This window comes from Aphelocoma coerulescens, chromosome 1A (assembly GCF_041296385.1).
Source record: "Aphelocoma coerulescens isolate FSJ_1873_10779 chromosome 1A, UR_Acoe_1.0, whole genome shotgun sequence".
Taxonomy (NCBI): Eukaryota; Metazoa; Chordata; class Aves; order Passeriformes; family Corvidae; genus Aphelocoma; species Aphelocoma coerulescens.
Window position 1 is genome coordinate 56679132 of NC_091014.1, and position 15879 is coordinate 56695010.

At 44.3% G+C, this 15879-nt stretch overlaps 1 protein-coding gene across 1 annotated transcript; it reads right to left on the bottom strand.

Moving 5' to 3' along the window:
* Positions 1–13871: 13871 nt before the first annotated feature.
* ASCL4 (achaete-scute family bHLH transcription factor 4) lies at positions 13872–14438 on the bottom strand. Its single transcript, XM_069003952.1, has one exon. It carries the CDS (start codon positions 14436–14438, stop codon positions 13872–13874), a length of 567 nt encoding a protein of 188 aa, XP_068860053.1.
* Positions 14439–15879: the final 1441 nt, after the last annotated feature.

Consider the following 15879-nt stretch of genomic DNA (forward strand, 5'->3'; position numbering starts at 1 on the left):
GTGTATCTGTGTCATGTTTATTCTGTGTACTTAAAAGCAGACGTTTCAGTCATATATGAGCTTGAAACACATTGTTTTGTGGCTTCAGGAGTGGTGTTTTCCCAACCTGGTTATGACAGGAGTGTGATGCTGTGACTTTCTCTCGGCCGTGCTGAGCCCACCTCGCTGGACGGGGGATGGCGCCTGCCTGCAAGGCTGGATGCCGGCACAAGAGGGCGGCTGGAGGGAATCAACGCCCCAAAGCAAGAGTGGAGCCCTGCCAAGGACTCGTGTAAGGGGAGCAGATAGTGATTGATGGACTGCAGTGCCTTTTGATGAAACATCCCTTCAAGTTCAGGATCTTAGAAGGCATAATGGTATTTCACTGTCGTAATCACTTTGTTCTTATGGGTTTCTTAGGTTCAAATACTGTGTTTGTGCAGGTTCAGAAGCAGCACTTACAGCACTTTTGTACTTACAGGCACTGCTGTGAGTTCTTGTGGGTCTGAACTTACAGCTTCTTGCTTTCCCCTCCTTTCTTCGGTGGAACAGCTCCAGATTACCATTTCAGAGGTCTGAGACACACTTGCTGAATTTAAAACAAAAATCATTTTACCTAGAAATGTGAATTAGCCTCCGGTGACTGAAAGACAGCTTGGTCTCAAATCTTCTGCAGAAGTTTCTGTCTATGAGTACTTCAGCCTCTTTGAAGTGGAATGTAAGGGAACCTTTAAAAAACTCACATTTAAAATAAGAAGCATTTCACAAACACAGTTCTCCTTTCAACTTTTACCTACCCTTACCATTAAGAGACAAATCTCAGTTTTTTGCAAGCAGAAATCATGAGTACTGTGGAGGTGCTGTCATATGGATGGGATGTCAGCCTTAAGTCCTCTGATCATCAGTGATTATGCATTAGCATTCAAGACTGCAAGAAGTGCTGTCAATTTTGGTTTCTTGTTACAAAGCTAGTACTGCTTTTGGGTTTTATGTTGTGCTGTATGGAGTGGAGTGCTGGTTTCCTAACCACCTAAAAACGTAAGGAAAAATGTAAGATGTCTCCCGGTTCTTTGTTTGAACCAGTATTTTTTTCCAGTTAAGTCTCTTTTTCTGCAAATAGGGCTGTCCACCAACTTTTTTTATTCTGCATTTTAAAAAATAAATTATAAGAAGTGTTAGGTAGGGAAGGCGTGCAGTGTTAAAATTCATTGCTGAAATACAAGTGTATCTGCAGGAGCATTTTGGCAACACCAAAGAACCAGTGTGATTATTGAACCTCCTCTGCTTCCATGGAAGATTACTGAGAACTCTGAAATACCTGTTAATGACGTACTTTCCTCCCCAAAAGACAAAAAGCCTCGGTGAATGAGTGTTAGGGCCTTTTTTCCTTGAGATACCACAGTTAGGAGACCTGGTCTACATCTGCCCTTGGAACTGCTGCACACTTGCATCCAACCTCAGGCACTCACCTATTCCCTGCCTAAGTTCAGTTAATTCAGTCATCTGTGGCCTGCAGCAGAAGGTTTGTTGGCTTGCACAGGCTGTCTGCATTAAGTCTGCACTTCAGGGTTTGGTTGTCTTTGGGCAACTCTTTGAGAAAGCCCTCGGATTGCACCCCAAGCTGAGGGTGCTGTGTGTGGGGTGCAGCGCAAGGTGGAAGGGGCAGCACTCAGCCCTGGGCTCAGTGAGATCCCTGGGAAGGTGGTTCCTCCAGCACTGTGGCAAATGGGGGCTTCATTTGTTGTAACAGATGGCAAAGCTGGGGTGCAGGTGACGGCCTCCCTTGACTTGGTCACACTTTGTGTTCTCCAGGTGCCTAACTTCCCTAATTCAGCCTCTCCCCAGGGAAACCAGACTCCAGCAAGGTAAGCTGCTGCGGTATATTTGCACCGTGCCGCACACCTCACTGGTTGAGAGCCTGGTGTCTGACATTTATCGCCTGGTATCGTGTTTGTCACCACCCTAAGTCTCTTGGGATTTCTCTTCCCTCTGCTCTGACTTTCCCCTCCCTGCTTTAAATGCAGCTCTGCACACACTGCCTCCCCCTACGCTGGTGGTCCCAGGCTGGTGTTCTGGCCCAGGAGGAACAAGTGATCTCTGACACATCTCTGGCACAGGCGCCCCCCACTCTCTCCTCCGCTCTCCTTTGTTCCTCTCAAACATAAACACACTTAACTGGCCTCTTCTCTCCCTCAACCACCCCAGTCTTCAAAGCGATCAGACAGAGCAATATCCCTCCTGCAGCGTGTGCCAGCACGCTCCCTGCTTGCAGGAAAGCTTCAATGAAGCAGCAGGCCCTGCCTGTACCTGGCATTAGCTTTGCTCTCTTGAGCCCTGTCCTAGCCCGAGGGGTTTTGATCACCAGGGCTTCTGGTTTTCTGTCTGGAAAGGTGGCAGTGGGAGGTGTACAGTGGAAAAGCAGGAGCTTTGGAGGTCCCCAGTCAGAGAGATACTGGGTACAAGTGCTTTGTCCCCTGCACCATGGGAGGAAGAAGAGGATGATTACCTCCTGGCACTCACAAACACCAATAATTATGTGGTTTCTCTGGGGTTTTGTTTGCAATATGTAGCAGGAGGTTGGGGGTCATGCTGAGCAATGTGTGAGGTGGGAGACCAGAGGGTACAGAAATGCCTATGGTCTCCCATGGCAGACGTGCAGCTTGGTCTCCTCAGGCAACCAGCCATCCCCAGCCTGAGCTGCTGCTGCTGGCTTTCATAGTGCTGAGCACATCCCCATCTTGCTGCATCCCTGTTCCCAAACCCCAGGAGACCGCTTTGGGTCATGTTGTATATATAAATTAAGAAACCAAAATAATCACTAGTCTTAATTGCAGAGATTATGACCAGGAAAGGGAAATGGAATCATCTGCCAGCACTTAATTTAACATTTACTAGCTTAGCAAAAGACACGCAGGGGCTGGGCTGCCCTCACATGCTGAGGTGTTTGAGTCAGCCTTGTATTGGAGCCTATTCCAACAAATCACCTGGTTACCCAGCTCTTAGCTCTTAAGAATTGTAACCTGTTTGTGCTTTTAATCTTAAAAAAACAAACCAAAACCCCAGTTGTTTTATTTTTGACTAACGCTTGTTATTGTGGTGCTTTAAATTTGTGTCATTCACAGACAAGTTAGCAACCTTTAAAACGATAGGTAGGCTGATGAGTTCCTCCAGTGTTTCCCTGCCAAGTGTTTAACCACTTCTTGGATGAGGACTAAAAAAGTATCATTGTAAATTATTCTTTCCCTGGAAGGTATTTATACTGTAGCTGTTGCTAAAGGGATTTTCTCCTCCATTTTGAGTATCTGTATTTTGAGCCTAGCCCAGAAAGGACTTTGTCCATCTTCCTGACACAAGTTGTGTGTATCTGCAGGGCTGGAGCTCTTTCATGGTGGAAGAACTAAGCCCTGCAGAGGAGGAGAAAACTTTGCCAAGACACAGGGCTGTGCTGGCAGGAGGGTGCCTTTGGGTGCAGGCAGCACTGCGTGCTCTCCTACCGCAGCAGCCCCAGTGGGCACCTCCATGGCACAGAATCCCTCCCCAGGGAAGGGGTCTCAGGGGGACTGCAGTGCCCATAGGGCAGCAGTCAGGCCTCAGAGGGGCGAGCAGGGAGGGAGAACCCTGCTCCCAAGCATGGTGTACCAGGAGCTATGCACTGCTCCTGTCCCCCACCTCAGTCCCAAGCCTGTGGGGTGACCTAGGCAAAACCTTCACAAATCCTGTTAGGTCAGTTCAAGAGACTAGCAGGCTGCTGGCTGCTCTTTGGGCCAGACCCCATGAGCTCTTCCATTAATGGTCAGTGGATGAGGCAGAAGTTTTATCTTGATAGAGAAGCACAGAGCTTTGTTTGTGCCAATATTCGTTTCCTTGTCTCTTGGGCAGAAATTCCAACAATTTGATGATTTTCAATAGCAGTCAAAGAGCACCATTGCTGTCTCCTTTCCCCTTGCTTCTCTGGCAGAAAGTGAATCTTCCATCACAGACTGGTCCTGGAAAGAAAAGTTCAGCTTAAGGTTCAGACATTCAAGTCCATCATGGACTTTTCCAGCCTGTACCAAGTCACTTTATCTTCCCATGTCTTGGTGTCCTATCTGCAAATAGGAATAAAAATCACTTCCTTTAATCTCACTTTTTATTGGTCTTTCCTATTTAAATATGAATCTGTGATTCAGGGACCAGATCCTTCTGTACCTATGAGTGCTGCTGATCATAATGGTACCTCTCTGTGGAACATGGCCTCAGCTGTCCCATGCTCAGTGCATGCTGTCTTCTCCTGAGGCTTCAGTGCTGCTGGAGGGATGGGTTCATTCCTATCACAATCTAAACTGGAAGTAGGAGAGAGTGTAAGCTGTTCAGAGTTTTGAGTAGTCACTGCAAAATTTAGAGTAACTTTTTCAGAGCCTGGCTGGAACACAGAGCCTCTGAGCCAGACCCTCATCTTGAGTTCCGTGTTAGTGAGCGCCTAAATTCCTCTGTGCCTGTGTGAAGAGCTGAACGTGCCACCTTGCTTTGGCCATCTTTGTGTGCTAAGGGATAGAAGCTGAGAGAGCGTCGGGTTGCTCTCTCAGGGAAAGGGACAGCGTTAGATGGATGCTTTCAGTCAGGAAACATTCAGCAATGCATGTCAGAACATGGACTTTCATTTCACTTTACTCCACATTTCACAGTCCTATTTGAAAATCTTCAAAAATCTGAAGATCAAACCAAAATACTGCACGCCAGGGACGAAAGCATTTAAGGGAGGCCTTTGGTTCCAGTGGGAAAACAAAACCAAACAAAACCCTTATGGATCAACTGGAAATTATTTTGTTCTTCAGCTACTCCTGTTTGCCATGGAAATGAACCATTAGTATTGTGCCATAAGAAGTGAAGGGCCCCCAGCCCTGAGTCAGTGCCAGAGTCCATCTCTGCAGCACGCAGGGTCCCTCGTGACAGTGTCCCCCCAGCTCTGCCTTTGCCACCTTTGCCATCCTCCCCAGCCTCCATGGCACTGCCAGGGATGAAAGGCTGGATTCACTTTGGATTGTGTTCAACGCACCTTTCACAGCGCCTGGTGGACCCATCTCCCCCCCTCCCCGTCTTTGGTGACTCAGCCTAAGAATTTTAATCTCTGTGGTCTGTCTGTAGTTGTAAAATATAATACCAATGGAGTTGGGCTTTTTGTCCCGAAGCCATGGAACTGTTGTCAGAAGAAACTGATACATGCTAGTGAGGGGAACAAAGTGCTGCTGGGGAGGATTTGACTCAAGCCAGCACTTCAAATGGAAATTTCCCTGTTTGAAGTGGATACATCCTTCATCCCTACACCTTTCATTTCTGTTACACTGTGGGAGCGAGGGCTCAGAGGGTCTGTTCACGGGAGGGTTGGCTCCTGCTCTGGCTCTTGTCCGCAGAAGATTCCCATCACCTGTCTGTGGGTGTCCTCACTGCTCACAGGAGCCCTAGGGAAATGGTTTTTTGGGGTGAAGGGGCTCCTGCATCCCAGCTTGGGAAGCACCTCAGCCACTGCCCTGCTGCCCCAGGGCTGCAAGCTGGGAGCGAGCTCTCCATGCCTGACCAGCACTGGGCATGGGGGTCTGTCCATGTAAACACTGAGCCTATCTCAGGCACTTCAGATCAATTCACAGGGTCTTCCCTTTCCTTCAAAGACATCTGAAGCCTAAAGGAAATAGATCAAACATGTAAATTTGAACTGAGATTAATTATACATTTGTAACTGGAGGGAGAAGGGGAAAAAAAAAAGCCATTAAGGTTTGTCTGCATTAACTATGCCTGTGGGGGTGTTTCTTTGTCTTTGCATGTGATGATACTCCATGAGATACCAGGTCTGGTTCCACCAGATCTCTGGAAAAGCCTTAGAGGCTTCAGGAGTTTTTCAGGCTGTGTTTCAGCAGGAGGCAGACAAGGAGAAGGGAAGTGTCGGCACCGCCTCCTCAGAGCACTGGAGGAGCCTTTGTTGAGTGGCTGGAGGCTACTTCCCAGCTCCCCGATTTCAAACAAGTATAATTATCAGTTGGATAGGGTTCAGGACACAGAGGGAACTGCCAGATCTTTCATGAGGAGGTAAGTTTGTCCCACTGAATCTAGGATAAAAAATTTCAGGAAAGAGGGATATAATTTAACCATGTAAGTGTTGCCTTACATCCATAATGTACCAGGTGGAACATACTCCTAGTTCTGCCTGGTAGCCTGGTTTATACACCCTTTCCCTTTGGAACATTTGTGTTGCGATATTTTTATATAAAACCTGACTGAAGAGGCACTGGAAATTTCTCCATGAAACCTATTCTCCAAAGAGCTCCATCCCTATGAGTCTCATTAAAAATTAGCATGTGCTCTTTCACAAATCTCAAAAATCTCTTCAAACTTTTTGAACGTTTTTTACTCTGCCGTACAAACTGCCTTTTCTTAGACCTCTCAAAGTAAATTTTAAGTAAGTCTCATGAATTTCCATTCACACATTTCATTGTGTGAAAGCCTTAAGCCTTCTGATTTGCCAAGTCACTTTCCTAATTGTTACAGTGAAGTCATTGTCAATATTTCAGCATACACTTGTGCACTTTGTTCTCAGCATTAAAGGTTAGAACTAGCTGAAAAAAGGGAATGCTTGCAGAAAAAAATAAAATAAACCCAAAACTGCCTCTGTTTTGTGGGCATGGCTCAACACAAACATTTTTTTTTACATTATTTCCAATTACATTCTTTCAAACTAAAAATGGCCTCATTTACAGATTTGCAGAGTAAAACTTTTCTTATCTGTAAAACTTTACTTCAGGTGTAAAATAAAATACATCATCCTGATGATTCCTGGACACGGGTTGCTGCTGCCATTGTCACACCAGAGTCACAGGTGATAGCAGGCACTGGTACCAGATGCCACCTGCCCCACGCTCCAAGCCCCTGCTCTCAGACCTTGGTGCCTGCTGTAGGAGCTGCTCTGTGGCATTTCCCCACACGTATCTGTGCCCACACCTGCAGCCAGGCTTCATTGCTAAACTCTTACTTCATCTCTTGCAATTAAGAACCATGTGGGAAACTCACCAGTGGCTTTCTCAGAGGGCCTCTTCTTACCCCATGCTTCAGCCATGGAAAGTCTGGTTAGAGACCTCACTAGACATCGTTCTTGGGAAAAATATAATCCTGAGGCTGTGAATGTCATCTTAGTGCCACCTTCCCAGGAGGCCTATGTGGATGAAACCTTGGGATCCTTTTCCGACATGTCAATAGGCATCTCCTCTAACTCTACCTAAACTCCTTTTGTCCAACTGTTCCTGTTCAGCTTCCCTCTGGAAATGCCCCTCTGGCTGTGCTGCTCTCACCCAATCCTCACTCTGCATGACCATATCCTGCCCAGCTTCTGACACCCATCACCCCACACACACAATAACTTTATTAGGTTTTGTGGTGATTACTGTGATGAAATGACCTAAACTGCGACTTTTTCACCAAAGACACAAATCTGAAATGTACTCCTTAAGACAGTGACCTCAGTGAAATTCCAGTAAAATCTGCAGAAACTAACCAAAGCTCAAAGGGTTTTGTCAAAAGTAAATTTAAAAATGTTTAAATGCAACATGTTTTTCAATCACAGAGCCAACTAATTTCAGTCACCTCTGAGGGCACTGACCACTTGTACTGCAGAGCAATTCAACTGTTTCATGGGGGTGGCATGGCTGCTGTTTGGTCCTTTCAAGGCAAGCTCCCCAACACATGCAGCTCCAACTCTGTGCCCTCATGAAACTTGCTTTTAGAGAAAATCAAACCAGCTGGTAACTGAATGAGCTTCTCAGACAGGGTAATATAAACACCGCTTAATAACCTTACGCTTTATGGGCTTGTTAACGTAAATGGAAATTTTAAAGCTTTCATAGTGCTTCAAAATGCAAAGCTATGGAGCACACTGCACATAAACAGAGGCAAATTCCTTGCATTTGTACTGCTTGTCACGCTGACAGCTTTGATCTGTCCTAACAGGGCCCTCGGGATCTGCACCACTGCTTGCAGTGGGGCGTTGCCCCTGTGAACCAGGGCTGCAGCACTACCCAGGTGTGTTGGGAGCAAACTGCTGGGGTTGGGGGGCTGAGGCAGGCAAGAGTGGAACAGGACAGGGCTTTTCATGGCTTTTTGCCTGGCTTCAGCAGTGGTCTGCATTAGTCAGCAGTGAATGCTCGTGGCAAGGAGGATGCCAGTGGCATTGTTGTCATGACAGCCTGGCAGAGAGATTTATCTGTCCCCACCACCCTCACTGTAACTGTAATATAAGGGAATGGAATGGAATGGAATGGAATGGAATGGAATGGAATAGAATAGAATAGAATAGAATAGAATAGAATAGAATAGAATAGAATAGAATAGAATAGAATAGAATAGAATAGCTGCCAGCTCTGCAATACCAGAGCTGGGTAACTTTCAAGGGCAGGTTTATCTATAAGCCCAGGGGTCCTGGGTGCTTCCACTCACACAGGGGACAAGAAACCCATGCAACCAGCTCCTGGTAAAGCATTACAGGGGCAGTCTGGTGATATTTTCCAGTGGGGCAGGATGTACTGGTGTTCCCAGCACAGAGGCCAAGAGGTGGGCCATGCTGTTGTTGAAACAGAGGCAAAACCCAGGCCTGAGGTAATCGGGGTTTATCACTTGGCTCCTGACAGCAGGTGGGCTGAGCACTGTAATCTTCCCCTCACTCCCCAGATAGAGCACAGCCTGCTCACAACTGCTCAGCACTTCAATAAAAAACACACTTGGAGGTATTTTGCAATGATGAACAAGAAAAAGTGAACAAGAAGCAACGGTAGGCAAATGAAGGTGGTGAGTCTGAGGTGCAGGAAAATATATTAAGTTGGGGGTGCAGTTTGGTTTTTTTTCCAGGCATTAATCCTCCCCAAAGGCGTCATATCTAATTTGTTCCTGTTTCCCTTGTTGGAACCATGCAGCTGATATGGTATCAATCAGTGTGCTGCACCTCGAAACCACTTTCTTGTCTCCCTCCTCTCTTCCATGTTTCCTCCTTTTCCCATGCACAAGCACCACAACACACCCTCCTGTGCTTGTACCTCTGGGTTATCTCATTTATGCATCACACAGTTTATTATCAATTTCATTTGTGAAGCCCCAGTGCGCTTTAGTGCCTCTGGGTGTGGGGATGCAGGCATCACCTCTGCATGAGTGATCCCTTGGGATAAGCTGTCTGCAGCTGAACCTGGAACTTCTTCAGTGCTTTTTACATTTAAAAAGCTGCATCAAGAGAGCAGCCTAGCATAGCAAAAGGCTGCAGTAAAGCACACACATGAAAAGATGTGAAAATTCCATTTATTTGTAACTACTTGTTCTCTTTGTGATCTCAGTGCAGATGGAAGAGATTGGTTAGGATTCAGTGCTGACATCTTATAGCCCTGGAACACAGAAATCTGCTATGTATGCCCAGAACCACACCGCATCAAAATAAAATCATGGGGACGAGCAAGCTGCTTTGTGAGCAGCACAGTAAATGCAGCTTGGCTTGGCTTTGTGCTATATAAGCTCCAAGGCTTCACTGCCCACTACCTTCCCCACGTTTTCAACTCTTCAGCTTTCCACAGACTACTTGTGTAGCTCTCCCCTCCCAAATAAAAAAAAAAATCCTACAAAATGCTTATTTTTTCTAACTAGCCCCATAGAACAGGCAAGAGGTGGCACAAAACACATGTGCCTGCTCATGGCTGGCTGGTGCCCGTGTGCTGGCTGATCATCACGTGGGTCAGTGGTAGCTTTGCCCTCTGTGAGGACTCTAAATTGGCACATTTTTCTACTCTGGTGCCACCAGTGCTCATGGACCGTGTAGGAATTTCATGTCTTTGAGTCCTCTGTCTCCAGCCATATCTGAAGTGAGCTAAGGGGTCTCCAAAATTTTCAAGGGGGTCTTCACTCCTCTAATTTGTTCTGTCAGCAAGGGCAACTTGAAGAACTTTTCCACTGCTCTGTTCATGGATATAGCCACAATAAAGTAGGAAAGAATTGTATAAGAATCATGTGGGAAATACATGAGTGAGCATTTATAGTGGATTTTTACTTACAAGCACACCTTCAGGTTGACAGAAAATGCTGCTCATCTTGCATTTTCAGAGCTTCCAGATGTGTAGCAGGACAGCCTCATGGAAGATCTGGGTGCAGCTGCAGTCTTGCAGTTTTTCTGCTCCCCATTTGCCTAGAACAAATTTATTTCTACTCTGTAGCCATCTCTCTATATTCTGAGGGTTAGCAAGAAGCACCTGCTGAAGTTTTATTTGCTTAGACTCTGTTTTGGAGAGGCTTCCTAAAACCTTACTCAGATATTGCATTTACCTCAGCTTACTTCAGCAGGGCTCTCCTGTTAGTACCACTTCAGAGTCTCTCTTCAAAATATTTTGGATCTTGTTTTGCCTCCTGCCTAAGTATGCTGGAGACAAATCTTTTCAAAGACACTCTGTGTGTGTGTGTGTGTGTGGACATTTCCTGCTCATTTATTCCAGTGAGATAAATTGGCCCTGATTGCTTTACTGTCTGAACATGACTTTTCTATAGTGCCTTCTGGTTTTCTTTGGCCACATTATTGACACTGGGTAATAGAACATGAAAGGATTGTGGATGGGCTTTTACAAAGAAATCGGCTAAACAGCTATTAGAGGATTAAAAGCAATACCATGGCTGGGATAACACATCTTTAAAAGGCTGATAATATCAAGAAGCAAATGGATTTGTAATTTAATGGCAGTAGAGGGAAGACTTCAGATGTTGTTTTTTCCAGATTTGATAGATTAAAATGTCTGCTTTTGGTGTGCAAAGTTGGATAAAGCTGTAGCATGGTTGCCTACAGATAGCAGTATTCATCTTACTTTTAAATAGTAATTGTCCCATGTGGAGAGAATTCTTCTGGTCAACATTTTAATTAAAACTACAATTTTCATGGTGATGAGTTGGATCATTGTCTGCTTTAAAAGTCTGATAATGATACACTTTAGAAGCTTTGAAAAAAACCTTTGTCTAGACAGAAATAGCTTAATAAAGCTTTTGAAATGTGGCATTCACTTTAAACCTTTGCTGATGCCTGGACAGAAGCACCAATCCATATTTAGGAAATCTCATTTTCTACTTGCTTGTGCTAAAATTGTGCAAGAGGTTTGTGTAACAACAGGAACTGTGAGAAATAACAGTACAACAAACAAAAATACAACTTTCCTCAGAAGAGTGGTTCAATCTGTGACAGATTTTTCCCACCGAAAGAATTTCCTTTCCATCCAGAAATTAATTTTTTTTAAATTAAACTAAAATACATGTGGCATTCTGGTTTTTGCATCTTCAGCATTGGGGTTGGACTGGGAGGTATTTTAAGGACATCTCCAGAGCTGTTAAAGATGTATAGTCTGAAAAAAAGTAGCTAGACACCCTGAAACAGTGATGGTCAAGCACAGGCCCAGGGTGGGATAATTTCCACTCCATTAGATGGGAACATTGAGGAACATTCCACATGAGAGAGGAAAAGGGGCAGAGTTACAGCCCAGACCCCTTCTCCGGCCAGCTGCTCCTGGAGAAGGTGGCTCACCTCTCTGAGGTTTGGGAATCGGAGGACTGAGGCTCCTGGATTGATATCTCTGTTGGGATCAGACCTCTGTGATAACAATCTGACCTAAAGATTGATTTGTGGCCTTCTCTGATGTGTCCTGCCCAGGAAGTAATGGTCATTCTGGCAATTTTTATTTTTGGTGGTTTGGTTTGATTTGGCTATTTACTGTCATGATACGTATATTAACTGCTCTTCATCTTCAGAGTGCTTTCCAAAGAAGTGTGTTTCACAGAATTTGCCTCTGGTACTCTGCAGGAGTGTGTGTTTTTCATAGATAACAAAGATTTAATCTCTGCTTTGAGGGAGAAATGCAATTCAGGCTTACTCACAGAATTACCAGCAGCAATACCACATTTCCAGAAATCTCAACACTGAGTCAAAGAGACAGACAGCTTGAATTTCTTGCCAGAGAAACACAATGGAAAGAAGAAAAGCCAGGAAACAATGGAACCCAATCAGAAATTCAGACCTCTACCTTGCTGTCCTCTTCTTTCTTGGGTGAGAAATACAAACACTATACAGCCAGAAATGAGTGCATTGGCTCTGGATCTGAACTGTCCAGGTAATTAAACCTCTGAGTCTGGGAAACAGCCTCTGCAAAAGTAGCAGCCCTTAGGAAAACAACATAAACATTAGAAAGCCAGCTCCCATGTAAAGGGTGAAGAACAACACCTGTGTCTGCCATGGACACAGAAGCTAAAAGTGTACAAATGCTGAGAACAGTCTTCTAGAAAGCAGATGAGTATTTTTGTACCAAATAATTTTTACTAGATGCCCACAACACAGACCTTATCTACATTTAAAAATCTAGATAAAAAATTTAGTTAAATAGGTAGCAGGTCATATTTACCTCCTTTCCATTTTCTTTATTTTTTCCTGAAAATTTATTACTCCTGCAAACAGAACTGTCCTGTTTGTTATCAATTAAAAGTGAAAAAGACACAGCCAGGATTAATCACATTTTTTATTTAAAGGAAATTTATGGACACATTTTGAGGTATTTGATCAGTATTTGTTCTTATTTATACATGAGTATTTTTCAGGTATTCAGTCAGCAGGACACGAAGGAAAGACAAAAAGATACAAAACCATTTCATCAACACAAGGCCAAAAAAGCAAAAGTATGAAAGGTGTGTGGAAAGCGGATGGGTAAGAAGTTTACCCCATATTCAGAATGGGATTTAAGCACATAGCTAATTGTTGCTTAAACCCGGCCTCAGGGAAAGGCAGATTTCAGAGCAAATTGGACAGAAATTCTCCTTTTAAGTAGATGCAATCCAAATTAAAGGTATTCCATAGATTTTGAGGTATTAATTTTAAAAGTTGCATCCTTTGAAAAAGTAATACAATATTCTAAACAAAAGGAGAAATACCTACATTTTCATGCAGATGTAAACTGATATACTCAACATTTCCCTTTTTGTTCACACCAGTGTCTATAATATAACCCTACAGGTTATATTTCTAAGCATATAATTTCTGACCTGCCAAAAAGACACAATCCACACTATTTTGTCCATGAACTCACATTTAAGGAAAGCAGGAAAAAAGCTGGCAGCATTTTTTCAGTATCTGAAGTTTTTCTTTTGAAGGTGCAGTTTTACAGAACTCTGTTTCCCCCTTCGTAGCATTGACTGGAATGAAAGTGTCCAGCTTTATGTTCCTGAAAATTATCCTTAGAATAATCACCAAATAGACAGTGTCCAATGTATGAGCTGTTTCTTTCACTATAGAAGATGCTGTAAAAGAAATTAATTTCCAAATATAGCCTTGTTTTTATTTGGAAAATTGTTGTTTCATAAATAGAAATATTTCTGTGAGTTTTCTGAAATATTTAGGGAAAGATATTTTATCTAAATCTTACCTTCCCCGGTCCAAGTGCTTGCAATGCAGTGCCTCTCAGGTTGGCAGTCAGGAAAAACAGACAATAAAACTTGCTGGACAAAGCAGGAGAAAGGGGAGGGGGATTTCCTGAAATGGATTTATCCAGTTTTACTGTCTTACGTGAAAGGCAAAAGAAAATAGAACAGAATAAAAGCTGAATGAAAAGTAGAATGCAAATGTTTCTCCAGTTCAACAGTCCAAAGGAAGCTTAGTAACACAGCTGAAGCAACCTGAGAGATATCTGTTTGCTTACAAATCATGTCTAAGTTTTAATACAGCAAACATTTAAAGTCCTTTGACAGATGGAAAATACCTTTTTTTCCCCTATCAGTTTTTCCTTTCCCCGGTATTAATTTTCATCTGCAGAAAAGTCCCCAGGGTTTGAAATTGTTTTCCAGCCAAACTTCAAGCTTTCTGTCTCCAGAGAGGAGACCTAGCTGCCCGTCTCCTCAAACTCACTGTAGGGGGATGACGCCGAAGAAGTTTTAGACTCTCCATCGCTGTTGCACTCCTGAGGGGAAGCCGGACCGGGAGTTCCCGGGCACTCCTTGGCAGAGAGCGTTTCTTTACTGGTAGAGCCTAAGGGATGGCAGTCCAGCAAGCTCTGCAGGTGTTTGATGTAGCTTATTGCAGCTCTCAGGGTCTCCACTTTGCTGAGGCGCCTGTCAGCAAATTCCTTGGGCAGGTGCTCCCTCAGGCGCGTGTAGCCTTCGTTCACGCAGCGCACCCGCTGCCTCTCCCTCTCGTTCCTCTTCCGAATGAAGGCAGGCTCGAAGGAGCAGTCATAGATGCCCATGTAGCCAGGAAACGGGATGTAGGAGATGTGACCTGTGTGCCCACTATAGGCTTGCTCCCAGTAAGATGGGTCCAGATGGAAGGGAACCCCAAAGGGCTCTCTCCGGGGTACCCCGTGGAGGTGCATGTGGCTGTTAGCCAGGGACACAGCTCCTGGAAATGCAATCCTCTTCAATAGTTTATTATCATCTTTGGTGCTGCCCATGCTTCTTTTTGTCCTCACCAGTGGCGTGTTAGTTCCTGAATTTGGCTTCCAATGTATTAATCCAACATTTGTATAGGTACTCTTCCCCACAGGCTGCAGTTTCCTCCTGTGGTGTATAAAAACTCAGATCTCAAAGCAAGGCTAACAACTCATGAGGTCCACACTGTGCCTGGAGAGCCTTGTTTTTATAGGTGTAGGATGCCAGTTAATGTACAGACAGGTTTTGAGGACCATCACTCCACAATTTAAACCCTTCTTCTCCTGTGATCTTCATATTTCAAAAGATAATAAGAGGGTTCCTGTGTATTCCTTTTCTCTCCACTTGAAATTATGACCATAAGAGTTAATGCCAAACATAAATAATCTTCCAGGCTCTAAACACTTCTCATGTATTGTAATCCATGATATCGTTTGATATAATTGTCTCCAAAAGATGGGTAATTTGCAAAGTTTACAGGGATCTTCAAAGTTTTGGCAGAACTCCTCACTTTCAGGAACCAAGGATCTTCTGACATCTGAAAACTACCCAAAGGCTTTTCACAATGAAGTCCAAAAGACAACTGCAAGCTTTGTTGTTTCGGCTGCTCTGGTCTAACTGAACCAGCTCACAAGCAGTTTGCAAAACTTATATGGCTTATCTGTAGCTTTCTGGGGAAGCTGAGACATCTTCAAAGGAAAGAGTGCTCTCTTGTGGTTGCAAGTCTTGTCAGATCAAGAATGTACTACGTGCAAGCATAAGAGGAAAACTGCCTTCTTCACCCCAAGAGAGGTTTTCTCAAGAAGCGTGTTTGGCAAATTGAACATAAGCATTTTAGCATTTTCAAACAGTTTTCAATACTTTGTGTGTTTCTGCTCATTCTAGGAAAGTTCTGGTCATTCCTATGAGCACCTGCCTCAGATAAACAAACACAAAGGTGATGCCCTGATAGCCCCATGGCAGCTATTACTAGATGTTTACACAGATATTGGCTTACCTGATGGACCCTACACACTGCTTTAATGGGGGAGCTGAAAGCCCCTCTTGACCCTGCCAGGTCTGTGCTGTGTCCTCCAGTTTGCCTGCAGCTTGCCAAAGGAAAGAGGTGGACAAAAGACACGGACTTTGGGCAGTATAAAGTCATAATGTCCTTGTCTGTGCCTTTCCTCTGAGACACGCCCCTGTGTTAAGATCTTCCCCTGCAGCAACTTGACAGTCTGACTTTTCCCATGTTGTTGTTCAAGAGCTCCATAGTTACAGTTTTTTTGTTGAAAACACATTTTTACAGTTAACTGAATCTCCTTTTTTGGCCATCATCAGCTTGGGGAGTTGAATGTTTGGTCTGGGAGAGCTGTGGGAAGGGACAGACATGAAAAGGTACAGGTATGTAGACTCTATTAAAACTGTTCTTTTGCTCAAAGTGAAAGTTTCCACCCCGTTCAGTGTTTCATGTGAAACTACCTC